We start from the raw sequence: 20,132 nt of genomic DNA, 5'->3' as shown, positions 1-20,132 counted from the left end.
AGTCGGTTGGGCGCCCGACTTCGGCTCAGGTCATGATCTCGTGGTTTGTGAGTTTGAGCCCTGCGTCACGCTCTGTGCTGACAGCTCGTAGCGTGGAGCCTGCTTCGGATTCTGTGTCTCCCCCTTTCTCTGCCCCTCCCATGCTCTTGCTCTGTCTCTCTATGTTTCTCTATAATTAATAAACATTAAAAAAAATTTTAGAAGACAGCAACCTCTAGCACCACACAGCACTTAATACAAAAAAGATTGCCTTGATCAAATGGATTTGTGAAATTTGACATTCTGTGTGCCCCTTTTGGAAATTCACCATGGGCAATATCATTTTAAGGAAGTCTGCCAAAAATCTTAATTTTGTTTGCCTTCCTGTTTCTCAAATGAATTTGACCACAGAACACTTACCCTTGACCTACCAACACCTATTGCACGTTGGCTTCCAGCGAGACTAAAGTGTATTTGGCCGTTTATAATCTTGTTTCACGTTTTCTCTACTTTTAAAAGTTGATGGGACAAAATAATCAACCTGACTTTCAAAATAATAGTAAATGCCACCAATGATTTTAAAGTGCTTCCAATACGCCAAACATTTTATAGGTACTTGCAATTATAAATGCATTTATCTTTGCAGCAAACTTTATCAGGTCGGGACTCTTGGACACACTTTACAGATGACAGAAGCACAAAGAGATGCTTGCCCAACATAAGCAGCTAAGAAATGGTTGAGGTGGGGTCTAACAGACATTCTGGCCCCAGAATCCAGTTTTCTAACCACTATGCCGTAATGCTCTAGTTGAAAGGGAGTTTTCTCAAAGCAAAGTGAGGTCATGTGCTGAGGAAGTTCTCTCTGTGGCATTTAATTTTCCTTTCTTGGTTCTACTTCGTTCTATGTAATTGAGCAATAGTACCCAACTAGGCTACCTTCAGGCTGCCCGTCCTGCCCCCCTGTGTCCTTGCTTTTTGGGGCTACTTGACAGAGAGCCCTGGTGAGGCTCATTCTTTCTTTAGCATGTACAGAGTGGTTGTGAAGTAACAGCACCCAGGCCAAGAGCAGATCTCTGGGTCTAGGTGCGTACAGGAATGTGATAAAATAGAAGCTTATCCAAACATCCTAATTGAGGAAGTGTCTCTCTAGCACTTTGTTTTGGGGGTTTCCACGACCACCCCCCAAGTTGGGTGATTCACTAGGAGAACTGACTCACAGGACTTGTCGTGTAGTCCTACTCATGGCTGTGATTTTTTGATTGAAGCATAGTTGACATGTAATGTTATATTAATTCCCGGTGTACAACATAGTGATTGGACAATTGTAGCATCAGGTGGAGATCACCATGATAAGTATAGTTACCATCTGTCACCATACAAAGTTATGATAGTATTATTGACTATCTTCCCTGTGCTGTAGCTTTCAGCCCCATGATTTATTTATTTCAATACTGGATACGTTTGTGGCTCTAATCCCCTTCACCTGTTCTGCCCATCTCCCTACCCTGTCGCCTCTGGCAACTACCAGTTTCTTCTCTGTATTGATGATTCTTTTTCTGGTTTTGTTCATTTGTTTTATAGATTCCACCTATAAGTGAAATCATGTGATACTTGTCTTGCACTTATTTCGCTTGGCGTGATCCCCTCAATGTCCATCCGTGTTGTTGCAAATGGCAAGATTCCATTTGTTTTTATGGCCGAGTAACATTCTCTTGTATAAATATGCCACGTTTCTTTACCCATGCCTCCATCCGTGAACACTTATGTTGCTTCCATAACCTTGGCTGTTGTGAATAAAGTAGCAATTAACATAGGGGTGTTTATCTCTTTTCAAATTAGTGTTTTTGTTTTCTTTGGGTGCATACCTAGAAGTAGAATTACTGGAGTACATAGTAATTCTAGTTCTAATTATTTGAGGAGCTTCCATACTATTTTCCACAGAGGCTGCACCAACTTATATTCCCACTAACGGTGCAGGAGGGTTCCCTTTTCTCCACACCCTCACCAATGCTTGTTTTTCTTTCTTTTTTTTTTTTTTTTTTTTTTGGTGATAGTCATGGCTGTGATTTATTAAAGTGAAACGATACAAAGTAGAATAAGCAAAGGGAAAAGGGGGACATGGGGACAAGGTCTAGAGACAGCCAGTCACTACTTCAAGAGTTCTTTCCCAGTGGAGTCACACAAGATGTGCTTAATCAAATTGTGACCATACGTGTGAGGTATTGTCACCAGGGAAGCTCAAGGCCCCAAATTTTACTGGGGCACCAATATAGGGCACCTACACCCTCTGCACAGCATGTATCAAAATTCCAGATTCCCAGGAAGAAAACAAGCAGGAGCTCAGCATAAACCACATTGAATAAACAGGTTAGGCCCAGTGAGCCACTGCTAGCTTTAAAAAAAATTTTTTTTTCTTTTAACTATAGGCAACTATTTACCATTCAAGTTCTCAGATGTGAGCCAAGGGCCAACCTTGCGGGCAAACCTTTTTTAGGATAACAGTCTGAAGCGTGCTATGTTAACACTTCAGGGCACTCTCTTCCAAAAGAACTCTGGCTCTGCCTTTAGGAAGAAAGCCATCATTTAAGACCCTATGCTGTTCTAAAAAAACTTTTGACTTCCGTTAATGGAACTAGTGACTTTGTTGTTTGTAACGCTATAGTTTTTATTCAATGCCATGTTGAAAGGAAAGGTTATTTTATAACAAACACCCAGGGCAGTGAAGATTGCACTAGATTAGAATGTCTCTTTATGTTTGGGATTGAATGGAGAATTGAGACAAGGTTAAATTGCATTTATTCTTTTCTTTTGTGCATGATCTAGAAAACCAGAAGGAGAACACTAAATTATATCAGGCAACCTGTTACTTAGGGTTTTTAAGAGTGTAACTATGTGACATTCTTGCTGAAGAAATCATTACTCATACGCTGTCATTTGAGGATAAAAAAAACCCGTTTTTGGTTGAAAAGTGAAAAATGTTTTTAGAAGGTTGGTAAATAAAATGGAAGGAGCAATCTATCAGAGTATGCTTTGTACAAAAGGAAAGTGGGAAATGGTTATTTTGTGATTACATTTCTACAGAGTAGAAGACAATTTTAATACCTATATCAAGGAACATAGATCATTTAGATTCTGAGTGGCTTTATCTAGAGAACAAGTTTGGGCTAATTTTAGAACTGTATTTTTGATAATCCAGAGTATATGTCATTTTGCCCTCTGCCTGCCATGCTGTTAATCTGACAGGCAGTTTCTTATTACAGAATTCTGGTCAGTTCAGTTTAATGACCAATTATGGAAACTCATTATTAATACTTTAACATGCTCAATTTTTAGAATACTCTTGAATATATCTGCCCAAAATATTTCCAATTGTGTATCAGGTTTGCGTACAACAAGAGAGGCAACTTCAGCAGTAAATAGGGGATAATAAAATATGTGGGAACCAGAATTTTAAGAGTCAGTAAAACTCTTATCATTGCTTATTTACAGAAAAATCCACATCAGTAGTCTAATATGATGGGATAGTAAGTTATTTCACGTTTTCAGAGCCAACTTGAAAGATAATCTCTGATGTAGCTTCTTGCCTCCTTTCCTAGACGGTGTTGATGGACACCTATCTCCCCTTCCAGAAATGTCCGTTTCTTTCATACTGTCCTTCATCCCTTCATTCCTTGACCTAATGAACCACCTCCAGCCTCATTCCTGCTTCACACTCCAGGATTTTCCTTTCTTTTTCTTGCTCTCCCATGGATGTCCTCTTAAGGAAAATGACTTATCTTTGCTATTAAGAAGCAAGTACGGCAGTTAAATTAATTCACAGTAAGAAATTGGTGATGAATTATCTTTCCTACTATTATATTTAAAATTTTTAAAAATCTTTATGTATTTTTGAGAATGAGAGAGACAGAGCATGAGCAGGGGAGGAACACAGAGAGAAGGATACACAGGATCCGAAGCAGGCTCCAGGCTCTGAGCTGTCAGCACAGAGCCCGACGCAGGGCTCGATCCCATGAGCTGTGAGAGCACGATCTGGGCTGAAGTTGGACGCTTAACCGACTGAGCCACCCAGGCGCCCCTTCTACTTTTACATTTCAAAAGAAGAAACTCTTTGCCCTCCTATACTGCTAGTGGGAATATGTATTTTTATGTCCTTCCTAGAAACGAAAGCACTCTGGCATTGTGTATATCAAAGATCACGAAAATTTTTCTTAGATTTTTCCCAGTGATTTCATTTTCTAGTAATCTAATTCTAAGATAATAAACTGAAATAAACACTTATATACAAAGATATTGATCATAAGGGTAAGTTTAATAGCTGAAGAAAAAGCGAATTGTGAATATAATGATAAGCATAGTGATGATATTATATGATGATATTATATGTTAGGAAAACAGAACAAAGGAGAGAGAGATCGCTAAGCATTCATTGCCCATTCTCAGATGTCTGAGGCCTCCGAGATATCTAAGCCTTGGGCTACTATGGGAGTAGCTTGGAGTCAGGCGGGAGTCATGTCTGCTAAGAGTTAAAGCATTTCCAGGTATTTAAAACTGGAGAAAGCCAACAAAATCAAGGTTCAGAATAAATTATAAAGCAATTTTTCTGCTTAAAGCTGCCAAAATACCCAAGGTTTAAATAAGCAGGGTAGAGTACAAAGCATGGTTAAGAGTACAGGCCTCTTAACTCTGCCTGGGTGGCTTAATCAGTTGAGCGTCCAACTCTTGATTTTGGTTCAGGTCATGATCCCAGGGTCTTGGAATTGAACCCCGTGTTGGACTCCTTAATGAGCATGGAGTCTGCATAAGATTCTCTCTCTCTCTCTCTCTCTCTCTCTCTCTCTCTCTCTCTCTCTCTCTCTCTCTTCCTCCCTCTCCCTCCCTCTCCCTCCCTCCCTCTGCCCCTGTCCCCTGCTCTCGCTTGCTTGCTCTCTCTCTCCCAAATAGAAATTAAAAAAGAAAAAAAAAAGGTATGGGCTTCAGATCACATACAATGTCCTCAACACTTGTGTGACCTTGGGCAAGGTATTTAATCCCTCTAAACTTCAATCTGAATATATTAAATGTGATCATTGCGTTTACCTTATAAAGGGTATTGTGGGGATTCAAGACAGTAATTCAGGTAAAGTGACTAAATATCTCCCATAACAATGTGTTTGTATTAATGTTATTTAATGAGGAAGACAGTTATCAGCAGGTGGCAATGTTAACATTCTAATTTTAAGACACTTTTCGGGGCACCTGGGTGGCTCAGTCGGTTAAGCGCCTGACTTCGGCTCAGGTCATGATCTCACAGTCTGTGAGTTTGAGCCCCGCGTCAGGCTCTGTGCTGACAGCTCAGAGCCTGGAGCCTGCTTCAGAGTCTGTGTCTCTCTCTCTCCTTGCCCCTCCCCTGCTCATGCTATGTCTCTCTCTCTCTCTCTCTCTCTGTCTCTCAAAAATAAATAAAAAACATTTTAAAAAATTTAAAAAAAGGACACTTTTAAAATAATCTGATTTTTCGAAGAATTGGGTTGTATTTTGTTAGGAAAATTCTTAGTTTCTGAAAAGCATCTTAGATTTTACAGCTACCTACACATCGCATTTAATTATGCTAGATGAGAGGCTATACGCAAGCCACTCCAAATAAATTTTCAGAATTGGTGTGCATGACACCTTTGAGGAAATAACACTTCTGAATTCTTAACCTTATACACTCAGCCTATAAAGTTACAGTAGAAGTCTCAGAGCCCCGTAAAATCTTCTCAGGGTAATTTGTGCAAGTCCTTTCTTGTCCTGGGTAGATGGATGGGCATCGAATGACTTCACCGAAAATGAGTAAGCTAATAGCAGATTGGGGAATGCCTTCACCAGACTTAACTCCTTGCTTCTTGTTTTAATGAGGCCAAGTCTCTCTGTGGATATAGTGTATGAAATGAGTTGATATGTTCTTATAATTTTTTTCCCAAAGGATCTGTTTTCTTTTCCATTAAAGAGTTTTAGAGGAGTCAGCATAGTATCACCTGAAAGGTATTAAATGTAAAATGTAAAAACTCATTAACTTACATTAGTTAAATTATTGGCAAACAGTAAATTAAGTAATCAGGAATGACAGTCTCTCGGCTTCCGCATCGGTCTTTTGCAGTTAGGTTGATTATTGATACTCATTGCCTTGTAATAATTTCTTTGAGTTGTCAGTAAATTAAAAAATAGTTCAGTAAGCATCCCACACAAAGTTCTTTGGAGAATATTTACGATATGGTGCTTCCTCTAGTAATCTTTGATGTGCGGTGATCTGACTGCAGCAGCTGATGTTTCTAGAGATTCTTCTGAAATGCTGAGGTGGCCCCTTGGGGTGTTTGTCACTGTGCCTGGGGCCTCATGTGCATGGAACATGGACCCTCAGCCGCAGTTTTGGTGTGCACATTACTTCCATTACAGATGAGGAAAAGGGAGTTCAGAAAGATTTGATAAAGGGCTGAATCTTTTTCCTTATATGAAATTCCTTGCGCGAGTAGAGAGTTTCGTTGTAGTCACAAAAACTAATTGTGGTCCTGGAACTGAGATTAGGTGGCAAACGTCAGCCCATAGGCGGATCTGGCCCACTGTTTGTTTTTGTATTGCTCACAAGCTAAGAAGTGTTCTGACATTTTTAAATGGTTGGGGGAAAAAAGAAATCTAAAGAATTAGAATAATATTTTATGGCATGTGAAGATTATATGAAATTCAAATTTGAAATTTCAGTTCTGTTGGAATGCAAATCTTCCTATTTATTTATGTATTATCTGTAGATCTTTCATGATCCAAAAGCTGGGTGAGTGGTTGGGACACAGGCCCTGTGGCCTGCACAGCCAGAAGGAGTTTCTGTCTGCCCCTTTCCAGAAAACTTTCCTGATCCCTGGTCTACACTGATCAGTTATCTCAGGACTTTATAAGTGACTTCATTCATCACTGAGTGATTACCACTTGCCATGCACTTTGGGTAGGTTCTTGTACGGGGATCCAAGAGTGAACAAAAGTTACGACAGACACCTTCATGAGGCTCACAGCCTGAAGGAAGAGTTGGGTTAATATTTTAATAGTAATAAGGTGGACATACTGTGTTTATGTAGCAACATTACTTGGTCATTTGAATAAAATATTTTAATACTCATAGGCTATTTATAAAATAATGAAATGGGTTAATGTAATAATACAGTTATTTGGTTAATGTAAGCAGTTAGCGCAACCCTTATTGTTTAAACCTTTTTTCTTTAAAAATTTAAGTATACCACGCTCAACATAAACCTATCTCTTTTAGATGATTTGTGATTTTATTGTGATGAGGCTCATGCATTACATATATTGCATACATTTTTGTGTTTGCTATGACCTTAGATGTTGGCAGTGTTAGAAACTGAAGTGAGCTATTGTCATTCTAGGACATGTTCTGCAAACTGTTCATTGCTAAATTTTTATTGAGTCCCTGATATCAGTTTGATTCCTTGTCATTTGTCTTTCTCTTAAGAAATAAATTACAACTCATTGTAAAACATTTCGGGGGGGTGGGGTGCCTGGATGGCTCAGTCTGTGAAACATCCGACTTCAGTTCAGGTCATGATCTCACAGTTCATGAGTTCGAGCCCCACGTTGGGCTCTGTGCTGACGGCATACAGCCTGCTTCAGATCCTGTGTCTCCCACTCTCTGCCCCTTCTCCTCACGCTCTCACATTCTCTCTCTCTCAAAAATAAATAAACATGAGGAAAAAAAATATTCTGAGTTCCTTATGCAGTACTTTCGTAGTGCTTCATTTGTTAGCCTTAATGTACAATTGGTAATTCTCTTCCCTCATTGGATGTTAACTATGTTAATGTTATTGTGGGATTTTAGTTTCCTTAATTGCATATGAAGCACTAGCATATGTCACCTCTTTAAGAATCTGTGTCAGTCATGCCCTAAAACAAAAGTGTTACATGATTTTCTTAGGGCAGCTGTGTAATGATACCCGGAAAAATAATTGGCAATGTTGCTTTTCTGTATTATGCTTATTGTCTAAGGCTGATCCACATTTGTATTTTAGAGAAGCATTCCATTAGTGCCATGAGGAGAGAGACCGTGTTAATCCGTCCATCGTTATTCTGTCCATCAAATTTCTGTCGACTGCTTGAAATGCACCTGTACTGTCCCTGCGACTGACACGCAGGTGCCGACGGCTGCTCAAGGAGGCTTGAGTCTTCCCTCCCTGACCGGACATCCAGAATTCCCAAAGTAGTAGGCAAAGATTGGCCAGACGAGAATTTGTGTGTGCGTGCATGCGTGTGTGTGTGTGTGTGTGTGTGTGTGTGTGTGTGTGTGTGAGAGAGAGAGAGAGAGATGTGTTCCACTTGGGTTCCTTTGCTCCGTGAGCTCACTCCCTCATGTGTAAAGTTCTGCTTTTGTTTACTTAAGTAGGTTTGCTTGTTTGTCTTCATTCTCCTCAAGTCTGCTAAATCAGCATGTTGGCAACCGGCCTAATTTACCTTATTTGTAACTTCTCTACATCTTTCTGCACCTTCCAGTTTTGTTTTCCTGAACCTTAGGGCACCTGTCATTTTAATATGAATTCATGATATTTGCTTGATATTGTGAATTCTTTCATTTTCCTAGTACATGTTTTCTATTACAATGTGATTCTCAACATTGTAGTTTGGGGATGTTCATTATACCTCTATGGAGCAGAAGCTAATATAATCGGCAGTTTTCTGAGTAGGTATCTCATTCCAGTGTATTGCACTTGACTATTTTATATTTTTATTTTCTAAATTTTTTAAAAATTTTATTTATTGTTTATTTTACATCCAGGTTGCATATGGTGCAACAATGATTTCAGGAGTAGATTCCTTAATGCCCCGTAAGCATTTATCCCATCCCCCCTCCCCCAACCCATCCAGCAACCCTATTATGTTCTCTGTATGTAAGAGTCTTTTGTGTTTTGTCCCTCTCCCTACTTTTATATTATTTTTGCTTCCCCTCCCTAATGTTCATCTATTTTGTATCTTAAAGTGAAGTCATATGATATTTGTCTTTCTCTGACTAATTTCACTTAGCATAATACCCTCCAGTTCCATCCACGTAGTTGCAAATGGCACAATTTCATTCTTTTTGATTGACACTTGGCTCTATTTTAGAGTGTAGTTTTAGTCCAAAAGCAGAATGGGATCTCAAATGCCTACACTATCCCTACTACCCAACAAAAAGAAAGGAGAAATTTAGGGATGAATAGAAGACGGACTTTCTTGCAAGCAATCACTGGCTAGTGGTGAAGTGTGGCTAGGAGTTTCTCGGTATGGAAAGAGGTAGAAAAGGAGCCTCCTCTTACCTGGCTGTCTTTCTCACACTCAGACACACACATATTTATAATTTACATGTTTACTGATTATGATATTCATGTTTTTATTTAGCACTGGCCCTTTAGTATCTGGTAGAGCCCTACTTCCTCCATACACAGTACAGTTTAATAAAACAGCGTACATAGAGTAAGACTCTAAAAAGTAGTCGACTGGACCCCCTGGTCATTTATTTATAATTAAATTTACATGCGTCTTTTTCTGGTTTTGACTTATGGGATGAGAAAGACCTGATGAGGAAGTCTGTGGTAAGTAAATTCAACACACTGGAACCGAATTCTTAAACTCGTTCAAACTTAGTTCTCCTCGCTTTTCCTTTTGTGTTTGGTTATGGTTTAGAAGGAAGGGGCAGCATTGTGCTTTCTCATCTTCAGAAGACTGTTTTTGGGTTAGAACAAAATTAGAGTAGCCTAGATATTTAGACGTACTGAAATTCGTGACATCAATTCAAGTCTTTTCCTTTTGAATTCTAACATAAAACAAAATTAACAGTGTAATATTAAAAAATAATAATCCACTTAAAAACATGTGTCCACCAGTGGAGCTTATTATTAGAATTGAGTTATCTTTTTCAATTTTCTTTCTATGTTTATTTTTGAGAGAGAGAGTGAGCGAGCATGAGCAGGGGAGGGGCAGAGAGAAGAGGGAGACAGAGAATCCAAAGCAGGCCCCAGGCTCTGAGCTGTCAGTACAGAGCCCGACGCGGGGCTCCACTGCGGGGCTGGAACCCACGAACTGTGAGATCATGACCTGAGCTGAAGTCAGATGCCTAACCAACTGAGTCATCCAGGTGCCACTAGAATTGAGTTATTTAAATTTCTATTTGTATAATGACAAAAACTTCATAAGAAAAGCACATAGAATGAGATTGGAGCCACCTGCTAGCTTATAAAACAATAATATGGATCCTAAAAAATATATTCTAAGCAACTAAGAAAAATCAGAGTCAGTAATGGTTAAAACAAATGTTTCCACTCAAACATTGATATGTTAAAGCTGTTCTTAAAACGTTTATTAGTTTATGCTTTGGAAATTTTCCGTATATTTTCAAGTCAGGTATACCTTCATCTATTAGGAAGCTAATACTAGAAACCATCTATTTGGTTTCTAATAGTGATATACTTTATTATTTGGCCAGATTTCCTAGCTTTTATATCTCCTAGGTCCTTGGATTACTGTGAGTTTTTATTTTGTTTTTTAAACATCAAATCCAGTAAAATTCTTCACAGTATCCAGTGCTTCTGACTCTAGTAAATTGAGCCTTACTCTATACATAAATAATTAAAAATAAACATTAATATAAAATAGTTGAACCTCACTTGATACCTAATAGCATTTCTGCATTTTTCCTATTCTGCAGAATTTTGCTGATTATTTCTTTGGTTTTATATATCTCCTCTTCTAGACCTTCTTGTGTTATCATGAGACCCAGAAAACAGTAAAAACATCTTTAGTTGGCCAAAGGCCTGGTGTTGCACTTTGGCTAGTGCTCCGTTTTGCAGGTGTCCTTCTAGGTGTCGCGAGCTTCCCTGTGAGGGCTGTTGAAGCTGTTTCCGCTTCCAGTGAATTTGTTGCCCATCTGTGATGAGATTAGAATCATTTAAATTTAGGAAGATTCCAAGAAGCTACGGATGGCTGATCAACATCTCAGAGTTTCTGGAAGTTCTTGGTTTAGATACAGTCTGAATTTTTCAGTTCTGGTAATCTGTCTCCGTGTCCTGACTTACACTTTTCTGTGTGTCCGTCTTAAATTGATGAGATAAAGTCAGGTATTATTCAAGCCTTGCTCCTTTTTCGGGGGTAGCTTTTTTCATGATGCCATTCTTGTGGAACCAACTCTGGAGATGTTATTATAACCTTTTTGTGTCTGATATCTAGGCATTTGCTCCCACTTGAGAGTAAAGAAGCAGGATTTCTAGATGTGACATTGTTGCACCCTGCTGTCCAGTGATTAGCAAGTCCACTTAAATCTCTTGTTTTTAGGGGCACCTGGGTGGCTCAGTCGGTTAAGCGTCTGACTTCAACTCAGGTCATGATCTCATGGTCCGTGAGTTCAAGCCCCGCGTTGGGCTTTGTGTTGGCAGCTCAGAGCCTGGGGGCTCATTCAGATACTGTCTCTCCCTCTCTCTCTCTCTCTCTCCCTCTCTCTCTCTCTCTCTCTCTCTCTCTCTGCCCCTCCCCCACTCATGCTCTGTCTCAAAAATAAACCTTAAAACCACCTTTTTTAAACCTTAAAATCTCTTGTTTTTATTTCCTTAATCTACAAAATATTATAGTGAGACTAGATTCTTGGGTTCTCATTCACGATTATTTTTCCTATGGATCTGTGTTGATTCCGTGAAGATAGCTGTGAAGGTAAACGGGTCTATTAATTGTTTCTTGTATTATTGTTACTTCTGTTTGCCTTTTTCATTGTGTTTCCTTTTGCTGACGTGATTGTATTATCAGCACTAAAAAGAGCATAGATTATTTCCCATTGTTAAAATTCTGTATTTGGCAGTAAGATCCCATGCTGTTACACGCCCCCTGCCCCCCTTTGCCAGCTTACATTTTTATTCCTCAGGAATATTAGTGAAACATTTATCAAACCGTTACCATGTAGCAGACTGGTGCCACTCACCATTCACTCATGGTCATGAATGCAACATAATTCCTGTCCTCAAGGAACTTTCAGTATAGTGACAGTTTGGTTGGGTGACAGTCTAATCTCAGCACTGCTAACATCCCCGTAGGTTCTGGCATATTCCTATATCTTTCTTCTAGGAGCATTAGCCTAAGACGAGTCAACTTCTTTATGCCCTTGCTTGGTGATGATAGTAAATTTCAGTGCTCTTTTAGGGTCAGAAAAGTACATGTAGACGATTTTATAAAGATGATATATACATCTTTTAGGGTATAACATATTTCTAAATTATGAGAAATTAATTTTTTCATTGGTGGCTACCTTGTAGGACAGTAGTCATAAATGAATGAAGCCCAGGCTGAACTTGACACATTTAGAGAGACCTTGAAGTTTGAGAAGAACCTTTAAATCTACTGAGAACAGTTCTTAGAATAATTTAGGAGGCAGTATGGGTGTTTTGTATCCTTGAAAACTCTTTGAATGGCAACTTTATATACTGGATTATATTTAACTTCCCCTTACTCAGCTGTTTGTGAGAGACCACGGATTGTTACGTTCCTGAATTAAGAAGTCTCCAGTCCCACCACGCTCTGGTTTTATACACCTTTGCCTCTGTAAGACATTGGAGGAGAAAGTGTCATTTCAGAAATATTGTTTCTTTAGCCATCAAAGTTCACGAGTGCCAACCAGCTGGCACTTTTGTGACTTCATATATATAAATATATTCCTAGTTTTTCACTAGGTATCTGGTGTAGAAGAGGCAAAGACCTTATAAATTCACTTCATTATGTCCAAAAAATAATCCAAGAGACATATTTATGCAGGTGTAGCTCTCCATGCTTCTTTTTACATTGGGTGAGGAAGGTCCAGTAAAGTAATTTTATACAACAATAGACTTGATTTTACTTGAAATGTAGTTTTATCATTAGTTCAGTATTAATATTAGTTTTCCCATTCATGTAAGTGAACTTGGGAGGTCTGCTGAAAAAAATGCAGACTTTTTTTTTTCTTTTTTTTTTAGAGATAGTTTCATTTTAATTTCAGGTAATTTTACTGTGAATATATTTTGTAATACTTATACTAGAGCCCTTATGTTAGTCTCAAATGTCATCACAGCAGTGATTCTTAAAGACCAGTAACGTAGTATACAGCTGCACTTTTGTTGAGTAAAATTATTGTCATAATCAGACCATTATTGTGATATTCTAACACCATTTCTGAGATGTTATGTGAGATAAAAAAAGATGATGACAATGATACTAATGATCGGGGTATATAATACAGGCATAACTGGCTGTGTCTATTGATACCTTATCTTTTATGGTTTTAGATCCTGTTCATAATAAGGCTGCCTTCATTACCTGTTCTTACCTTTTCTCTCTCTTTAAACACGTAGGGATGTGAGATTATATCAACGCCTGACCAAGACCATACTGACTTCACCAAGTGCCTTGAACTGCTCCAAAAAAAGATAGAAGAAAAAGACCTACAGGTAAGATGCACACCTTTTTGGTGGTTAGGAGTCTTGGTACCAAGGATGTGAAAATCCCGCTTAAACTTTTCACTCATCGGAAGTGATCGGTTACTTTTCTGTCAGTCTTTTAGATTCCCTGTCAGATTTTTCCCATATACTGAATAAATCTGTACTTAGCTGCCAAAGTATTGATTTGTTCACTTAAATCAGAGGTCACAGATGGAGATGCTTTATCATGTGAAAGTCACAAAAGAGGGGAGGTGGACTTTGTATAAAGCAGCTGAAACATTTTTGGCCTAAAATAAGTCACCACTTTTCATCTCTTGTTCATTGTTGCCACGCAGACCTAGTGTGTTCAAATATTGTGGGGGCAAAACAGGCAAACAAGCACGGCCTGTATTTGGCCCAGGAGGCATCATTACAAACTCTCATCTATAAATAAAATGTTATCAACTCTTCTTTTTGAAATCAGTGAAGAGTCCGCTGCTTTGCATTTGTGGACTCTTTTTAAAATTTTTTTTTTCAATGTTTATTTATTTTTGGGACAGAGAGAGACAGAGCACGAACGGGGGAGGGGCAGAGAGAGAGGGAGACACAGAATCGGAAACAGGCTCCAGGCTCTGAGCCATCATCAGCACAGAGCCCGACGCCGGGCTCGAACTCCCGGACCGCGAGATCGTGACCTGGCTGAAGTCGGACGCTTAACCGACTGCGCCACCCAGGTGCCCCTGTGGACTCTTTTTAAGTCCGGTTTAGTGAGGGTCAACAAAATTAAATGTGAAGCACTGAATGACAGTTGACCATTCTTTTACTGGCAGGGGCAGGAAAGTAAGCTGAGGCACATGATGTGTATGTAGTGTTAGACTAAGAAAACTAGCGGGACGCCTGGGTGGCTCAGTCGGTTATGCATCCCACTTCGGCTCAGGTTATGATCTCATGGTTCATTGGTTTGGGCCCCGTGTTGGGCTCTGTGCTGATGGCTCAGAACCTGGAGCCTGCTTCGGATTCTGTGTGTGTCTCCCTCTCTGACCCTCCCCCACTCACGCTCTGTTTCTCTCTCTCTCAAAAATAAACAAACATTCAACTAGGAAAACTAGCAAAACTTGCTTGTACATTCAAGGCAGCCCTGAGAAGAACTTCCTCTGTCACAGAAGGTTATCAGAGATTTCTTTTAGCATGTATTTACCTAGGTGACATAGTAGATCCTTTTCTCTTTTTGAAGACAAGCCTTGTTAATTGTCATAATTGACGAGAAGCACATTGTGCAAAGTGAACAAAAGTAATTGAGTGAACATTTCCCATCTCTGTTGTAGCTTGAACAATACCAAATGTATTGTGCTATTTCTGGCAATAAATTGTTATAATTGAATATTTGCTTAATGAAAACAGAACACAGCCCATTGAGAGTTCCAAAGAAGCCCATTGCTTCATCCGGACATAACTGAGTTTGAGTTTCTTAGAAAAAAAAAGTTGTAAGTTCTTCACAACTTGTGTTTCAGATTTCCCAGCATCGATACTGAAATTAAATTATGTGTGTCAAATTGATCGTATCTGTAATACAGTGCTCGGTCGTTAAGTCTGAAAATAAATAATCATATCTCAAACTCATCAACAGTGAAATTCAGAGAGAGCTTCAAGCTGGGGAAAGAGGGTAATCAGCTGTATGTGATCCACAAAACAGATCTAGTAAAGTCTAGGTGGGCCCAGTGGGAGGGCGGAAGCAGGAGGACCTGTTGGAGGCATCCATGTTGGGTGGAAAGGACCAGACCCTCCCAGTCCCACTGTGCTTAGTCATGGGCTGGACGCTCTTAGGGACCGCTGTACCTTGATGGCACTTGCTACTGCATCCTGAAGGAGTTGCCTCTGGGCCATGACAGCCAGCTGTCCCCTCCCAGGCCTAGCGAGTTCTTTCTGGGAGAAAAAGGAGCAGTGAGCTTCCATGGATGCCTCTGGGCCCTGGCATGATTTAGGCCCAGTGCATTGTCCAGCTTATCTTGCACTACTTTTTCTCTTTGCTCCTAAAATATGGCCTGTTCCGTCTTCTCTGCCTTGAGCGATTTTTGTGTATGTTGCCTTTTCTGCCTAGAATTTTTATTTCAGTGTTCATTTATTTTTGAGAGAGAGACAGAGCATGAGCAGGGGAAGAGCAGAGAGAGAGAGGGAGGAGCAGAATCCAAAGCAGGCTCTAGGCTCTGAGCTGTCAGCACAGAGCCCAACTCAGGGCTCGAACCCATGAACCACAAGATCATGACCTGAGCCGCAATCAGACACCCATCTGACTGAGCCATCCAGGCGCCCCTCTGCCTAGAACTTTTTACACATTTTTTGAATATTTTTCAAATTTTTCCTTCTCTTGGTCTATATCACGATGGCAGAACAGGGGATGTCCTTAAAGAGGACTCCTCTTCCCCCTTCCTCCAGGTTGGGGTCTGCCACTCTACGTTTCTGTTCCCCCTTGGTTCTCCTTTGAGACACTCTGAGCACTTCTAATAATTTTGTTGGTTATTTCTAATTGTTGGCTCGAAGCCTTTCTTCCCAGCTTCACTGTATGACCCACAAAGTTGGGACAGATCTATCTTGCTCACGACTGAACAGCAGGACCTTGAGTGTTAGAAGTAGCCTATAAATGTTGAGCCTGTAGGAACGCACAGGAGGGTGGAGCACAACACAGAAAGGGGAAGGGCTTTTTAGAGAAGGCTGGGGCATCATAAACAAGTGGGGGGTGGGTGGCAGAGGGAGAAGAGCGTTCAAGGACAGATACCTCGGCGTGGGAGGATGGATAGTGCTTCAGCGAACCAATGGCAGGGAGTTTAAAGCGTTTTCAGATGGACAGTGAGCGTGATGGGTTTGGTGTTTTAAAAAGCATTATTGAATAAACCAAAGGCTCCATTACTCACAATGAAAACCTTGTGGTTGTATTAATATAACCTTCAGGTTATAGTAAATCTGACAAAATGGGGTATCTGTGAGCTTCCACCTGTCTTTACATTTAACCTCAAAGTACATCATTTTATGTGATTTAATGTAATAGCAAGAGAAAAACAAGATTAGAAGCATTAGCAAGGAAAATTATAGAAGATGCCCCTGCACACGTTGTCGTACCCTCTGGTGAGATCATCATGAGGACCGTTAAAAATTTCTTCTTAAAATCTGCATAAACTGTATAAAAAAAATCCTTTATGCTTCTCCACCTAATAAGTCCAATCAAATTATCATACATTGCTGTTTTTCTACTTGCTAAATTATAAATATGAGGTTGTCATCAATGTCTGTATTTTATAGTAAGATCTTCTCTTACTAGCATATACTTTAAAATGTAATTATAGGGGCGCCTGGGTGGTTTAGTCGGATAAGCATCTGACTTCAGCTCAGGTCATGATCTCGCGGTCTGTGAGTTCGAGCCCCGTGTCGGGCTCTGTGCTGATAGCTCAGAGCCTGGAGCCTGCTTCGGATTCTGTGTCTCCCTCTCTCTGACCCTCCCCTGTTCATGCTCTGTCTCTCTCTCTCTCTCTCTCTCTCTCTCTCTCTCTCTGTCTCTCTGTCTCTCTGTCTCTCTCAAAAATAAATAAATATTTAAAAAATTGTTAAAAAAAGTAAAATGTAATTAAAATATAAAGGAATTGAATTAAAGTAAGATTTAATATGTTAAGGAACCATACTGTGTACCATATTAGAACTTTATAGGATTTGAATTAGGGTCGGTCCTTAGGCTAAAGGAGTTTACTACCCAGAACATATGATTAATTTTTAAAAATTTCCCTAAATCGGGGCGCCTGGGTGGCTCAGTCGGTTGAGCGGCCGACTTCGGCTCAGGTCATGATCTCACTGTCCGTGAGTTCGAGCCCCGCGTCGGGCTCTGTGCTGACTGCTCAGAGCCTGGAGCCTGTTTCAGATTCTGTGTCTCCCTCTCTCTCTGACTCTCCCCCGTTCATGCTCTGTCTCTCTCTGTCTCAAAAATAAATAAACGTTAAAAAAAAAATTTTTTTTTAAATAAAATAAACAAAAAATTTCCCTAAGTCACCTGATTTATTTATTTATCTATTTTAAACCTGCTCACCCTCACCTTTTATTTTTTTGCAAAAGGCTTCATCGATACATGTGACTTTTTAATGCTTTGCTTTTATGTAACCACATTGTTTATCTGGAACTGAGTCATGAATAATACATTATCAGGATGCCATCTGATATGACTGGATCTTCAGGGAGCACATGTTTCTTCTGATGCCGTGATGCATACTTGAGATTCAAACCTTTGAATTCAGTAAAAAACATCAAAATCTATTGCTCTGACTTTGTAAAAATGTAAGGTGTGCGTGGTTCAGGATGAAGCACAAATACATCCAGATTGTAAGGCCCCAAGAATAACAGACCTCCTAAAATAGAGGAGTATTATATGACAACAGAATCTGTTATTTCAGTCTCTGATATTTTGCACACGGGTTTAACATTAGACACAATTTGGGCAGAGAAGTTGTCATTAATTTCACACTGTCGATTGTGTACTCATTGTGTTTGCTAAAATTTTAATACATTTTAGCTTCCTTATGCCATGTCTTTTTCAATCAGTTTTTCAATCAAATGATGCAGTATGCTGAATAAGGACTGTATGAATGAGAGCAAGTGCCCAACCTTTATACATGCACACAAATATTAACGACTGCAAGTTAAATAAGGACTGTGGGATTATGACCTATTGTATTAAGTTGTTTTTTTTTAATTCTTGTAATAGCCTGAGCAAATATTAAATTGTGATTTGTATGTATTAGAATAGTTTTTATGTGATTATTTCTGAATTGTAGTTCTCAACTATTGAGATTCGGTAAGGGATATTAGTCTTTCTACTTAATTCCTACGTGGTATTTCTCAGATAGATACCTTATGTTTAGACATCTTCAAGTATTATGAGTTTTAGAATATTTATTTGTACCCATTAATTTTCTTTTTTTATTATAATTTATTGTCAAATTAGTTTCCATACAATACCCAGTGCCCATCCCAACAAGTGCCCTCCTCAGTGCCTATCACCCACTTTCCCCTCTCCCCCTCCCCCCATTGATCCTCAGTTTGCTCTCAGTATCCAAGAGTCTCCTATGGTTTGCCTCCCTTCCTCTCTGTAACTTTTTATTTTTTTCCTTTCCCCTCCCCCATGGTCTTCTGTTAAGTTTCTCAGGATCCACATTGGAGGAAAACATATGGTATCTGTCTTTCTCTGACTGACATATTTTACTTAGCATGATACCCTCCAGTTCCATCCACGTTGCTGCAAATGTCATGATTTCATTCTTTCTCATTGCCACGTAGTATTCCATTGTATATATAGACCACATCTTTATCCATTCATCAGTTGATGGACATTTAGGCTGTTTCCATAATTTTGGCTGTTGTTGAAAGTGCTGCTATAAACATTGGGGTACAAGTGCCCCTATGCATCAGCACTCCTGTTTCCCTTGGATAAATTCCTAGCAGTGCTATTGCTGTATCCACTGATTTTCAGTGTTGGGTTATTTGTGCATTATTGTTTGTAATGGACTGATGACTTTTTTGTCTGTTTATACAAATGCCTGTTGGTCCTCACTTAAGACTGTATCTGACTGGAGTAATTACTCATCACTCTCCTAAGCTCTGACTCCTAGAATTGTAGGAGGAACCATAATAGTGTTCTGAGCATTAACTTCCAAGGGACTCTGGTGTCTCCAGTATAGTCTACTCCAGTGAGCCAGTATCTTTGGCAAGATTCCAGTCTCCTCTAAAGCAGAATTTAATAAATGTGTTGTGTGTGTTAACATGTATTCTGGAAGGGAATAAAAAGTTTACAGTAGAGACACTTGGCAGATACCAACTCAGTCAAGTAATCAGAATCAACAATGTCAGTGGTAATTCCTGTTGATAGCCCAGGCCCCTCTATCTCTAACATAAAGGGTGACAAGGGTACTTGGGAAGTTCTTCCCTAAGACCCTTAATCCCGGGTTAATCTTTGAAAAGAAGTCAGAGAAAGTCACATTGCATATCATTCTACACAATACCTGACCGATATTTTCAAGGTCTTGAAAAACAAGGGAAGATTGAAAAACTGTCACAGTCGAGAGGAGATGAAGGAGACATGGAAACGAAATGCAATGTGGCATTCTCATTGGTCCCTGAAATGGAGCAAAGGTGTTAGTGGAAAACTAGGAAAATGTGAATGAAATCTGGAAGTGAGTTCCTAGTAGTATATTGGTGTCCATCTCAGGTGGAACACGTACACCATAGTTACAGAAGACGTTAATATTCAGGGACTGAGTGAAGGGTATAATCCCTGTACTGTCTTTGCAACTTTTTACTAAATCTAAAATTATTCCAAACTAAGGAGTTCACTTGGGGGGGGGGGGGAAGATGTTCACTGTTTGACATATGTTCTAACTATAGGGTGGTGTCATCCTTTTGTGACATGGCTCAGTGAGGTAGAATTAAAAGGCACGTACTTCTTAGCACCCAGGCAAATCCAAATACCTTTCTATGACCTCTTTCACCTTTCAAGTGGTTCCTCAAAAAGTTTCAAAATAGCCACAAAAGTTTCTCTGTCGCATATTTTGGCAACTGTTTAATGGGAAAACTATGCCTGATTGAAAGTCTTAGTTGGAAACTTGAAGATCGTTAAGCTATGGCAACAGCCCAGGTCCTCAACCTTCCTGGTTTCCCAAGACATCAAAGGGTGGTGCTAGTTAATCAAATAGAACT

At 39.6% G+C, this 20,132-nt stretch overlaps 1 protein-coding gene across 12 annotated transcripts in view; it reads left to right on the top strand.

Annotated features, from left to right (window-relative positions):
• Nucleotides 1-20,132, top strand: part of TPK1 (thiamin pyrophosphokinase 1) — a 351,344-nt gene that overhangs the window by 174,745 nt on the left and 156,467 nt on the right. For all 12 annotated transcript variants that reach the window (XM_045052931.1, XM_045052941.1, XM_045052937.1 and 9 more), the window contains one exon: nucleotides 13,338-13,433. In XM_045052931.1, the coding sequence (XP_044908866.1) occupies nucleotides 13,338-13,433 (96 nt within the window). The remainder of the gene's footprint in view (nucleotides 1-13,337; nucleotides 13,434-20,132) is intronic.

Source organism: Felis catus, chromosome A2 (genome assembly GCF_018350175.1).
Source record: "Felis catus isolate Fca126 chromosome A2, F.catus_Fca126_mat1.0, whole genome shotgun sequence".
Taxonomy (NCBI): domain Eukaryota; kingdom Metazoa; phylum Chordata; class Mammalia; order Carnivora; family Felidae; genus Felis; species Felis catus.
Note: the sequence above shows the minus strand (reverse complement) of the source record. Positions and strands in the feature narration are given on the sequence as shown.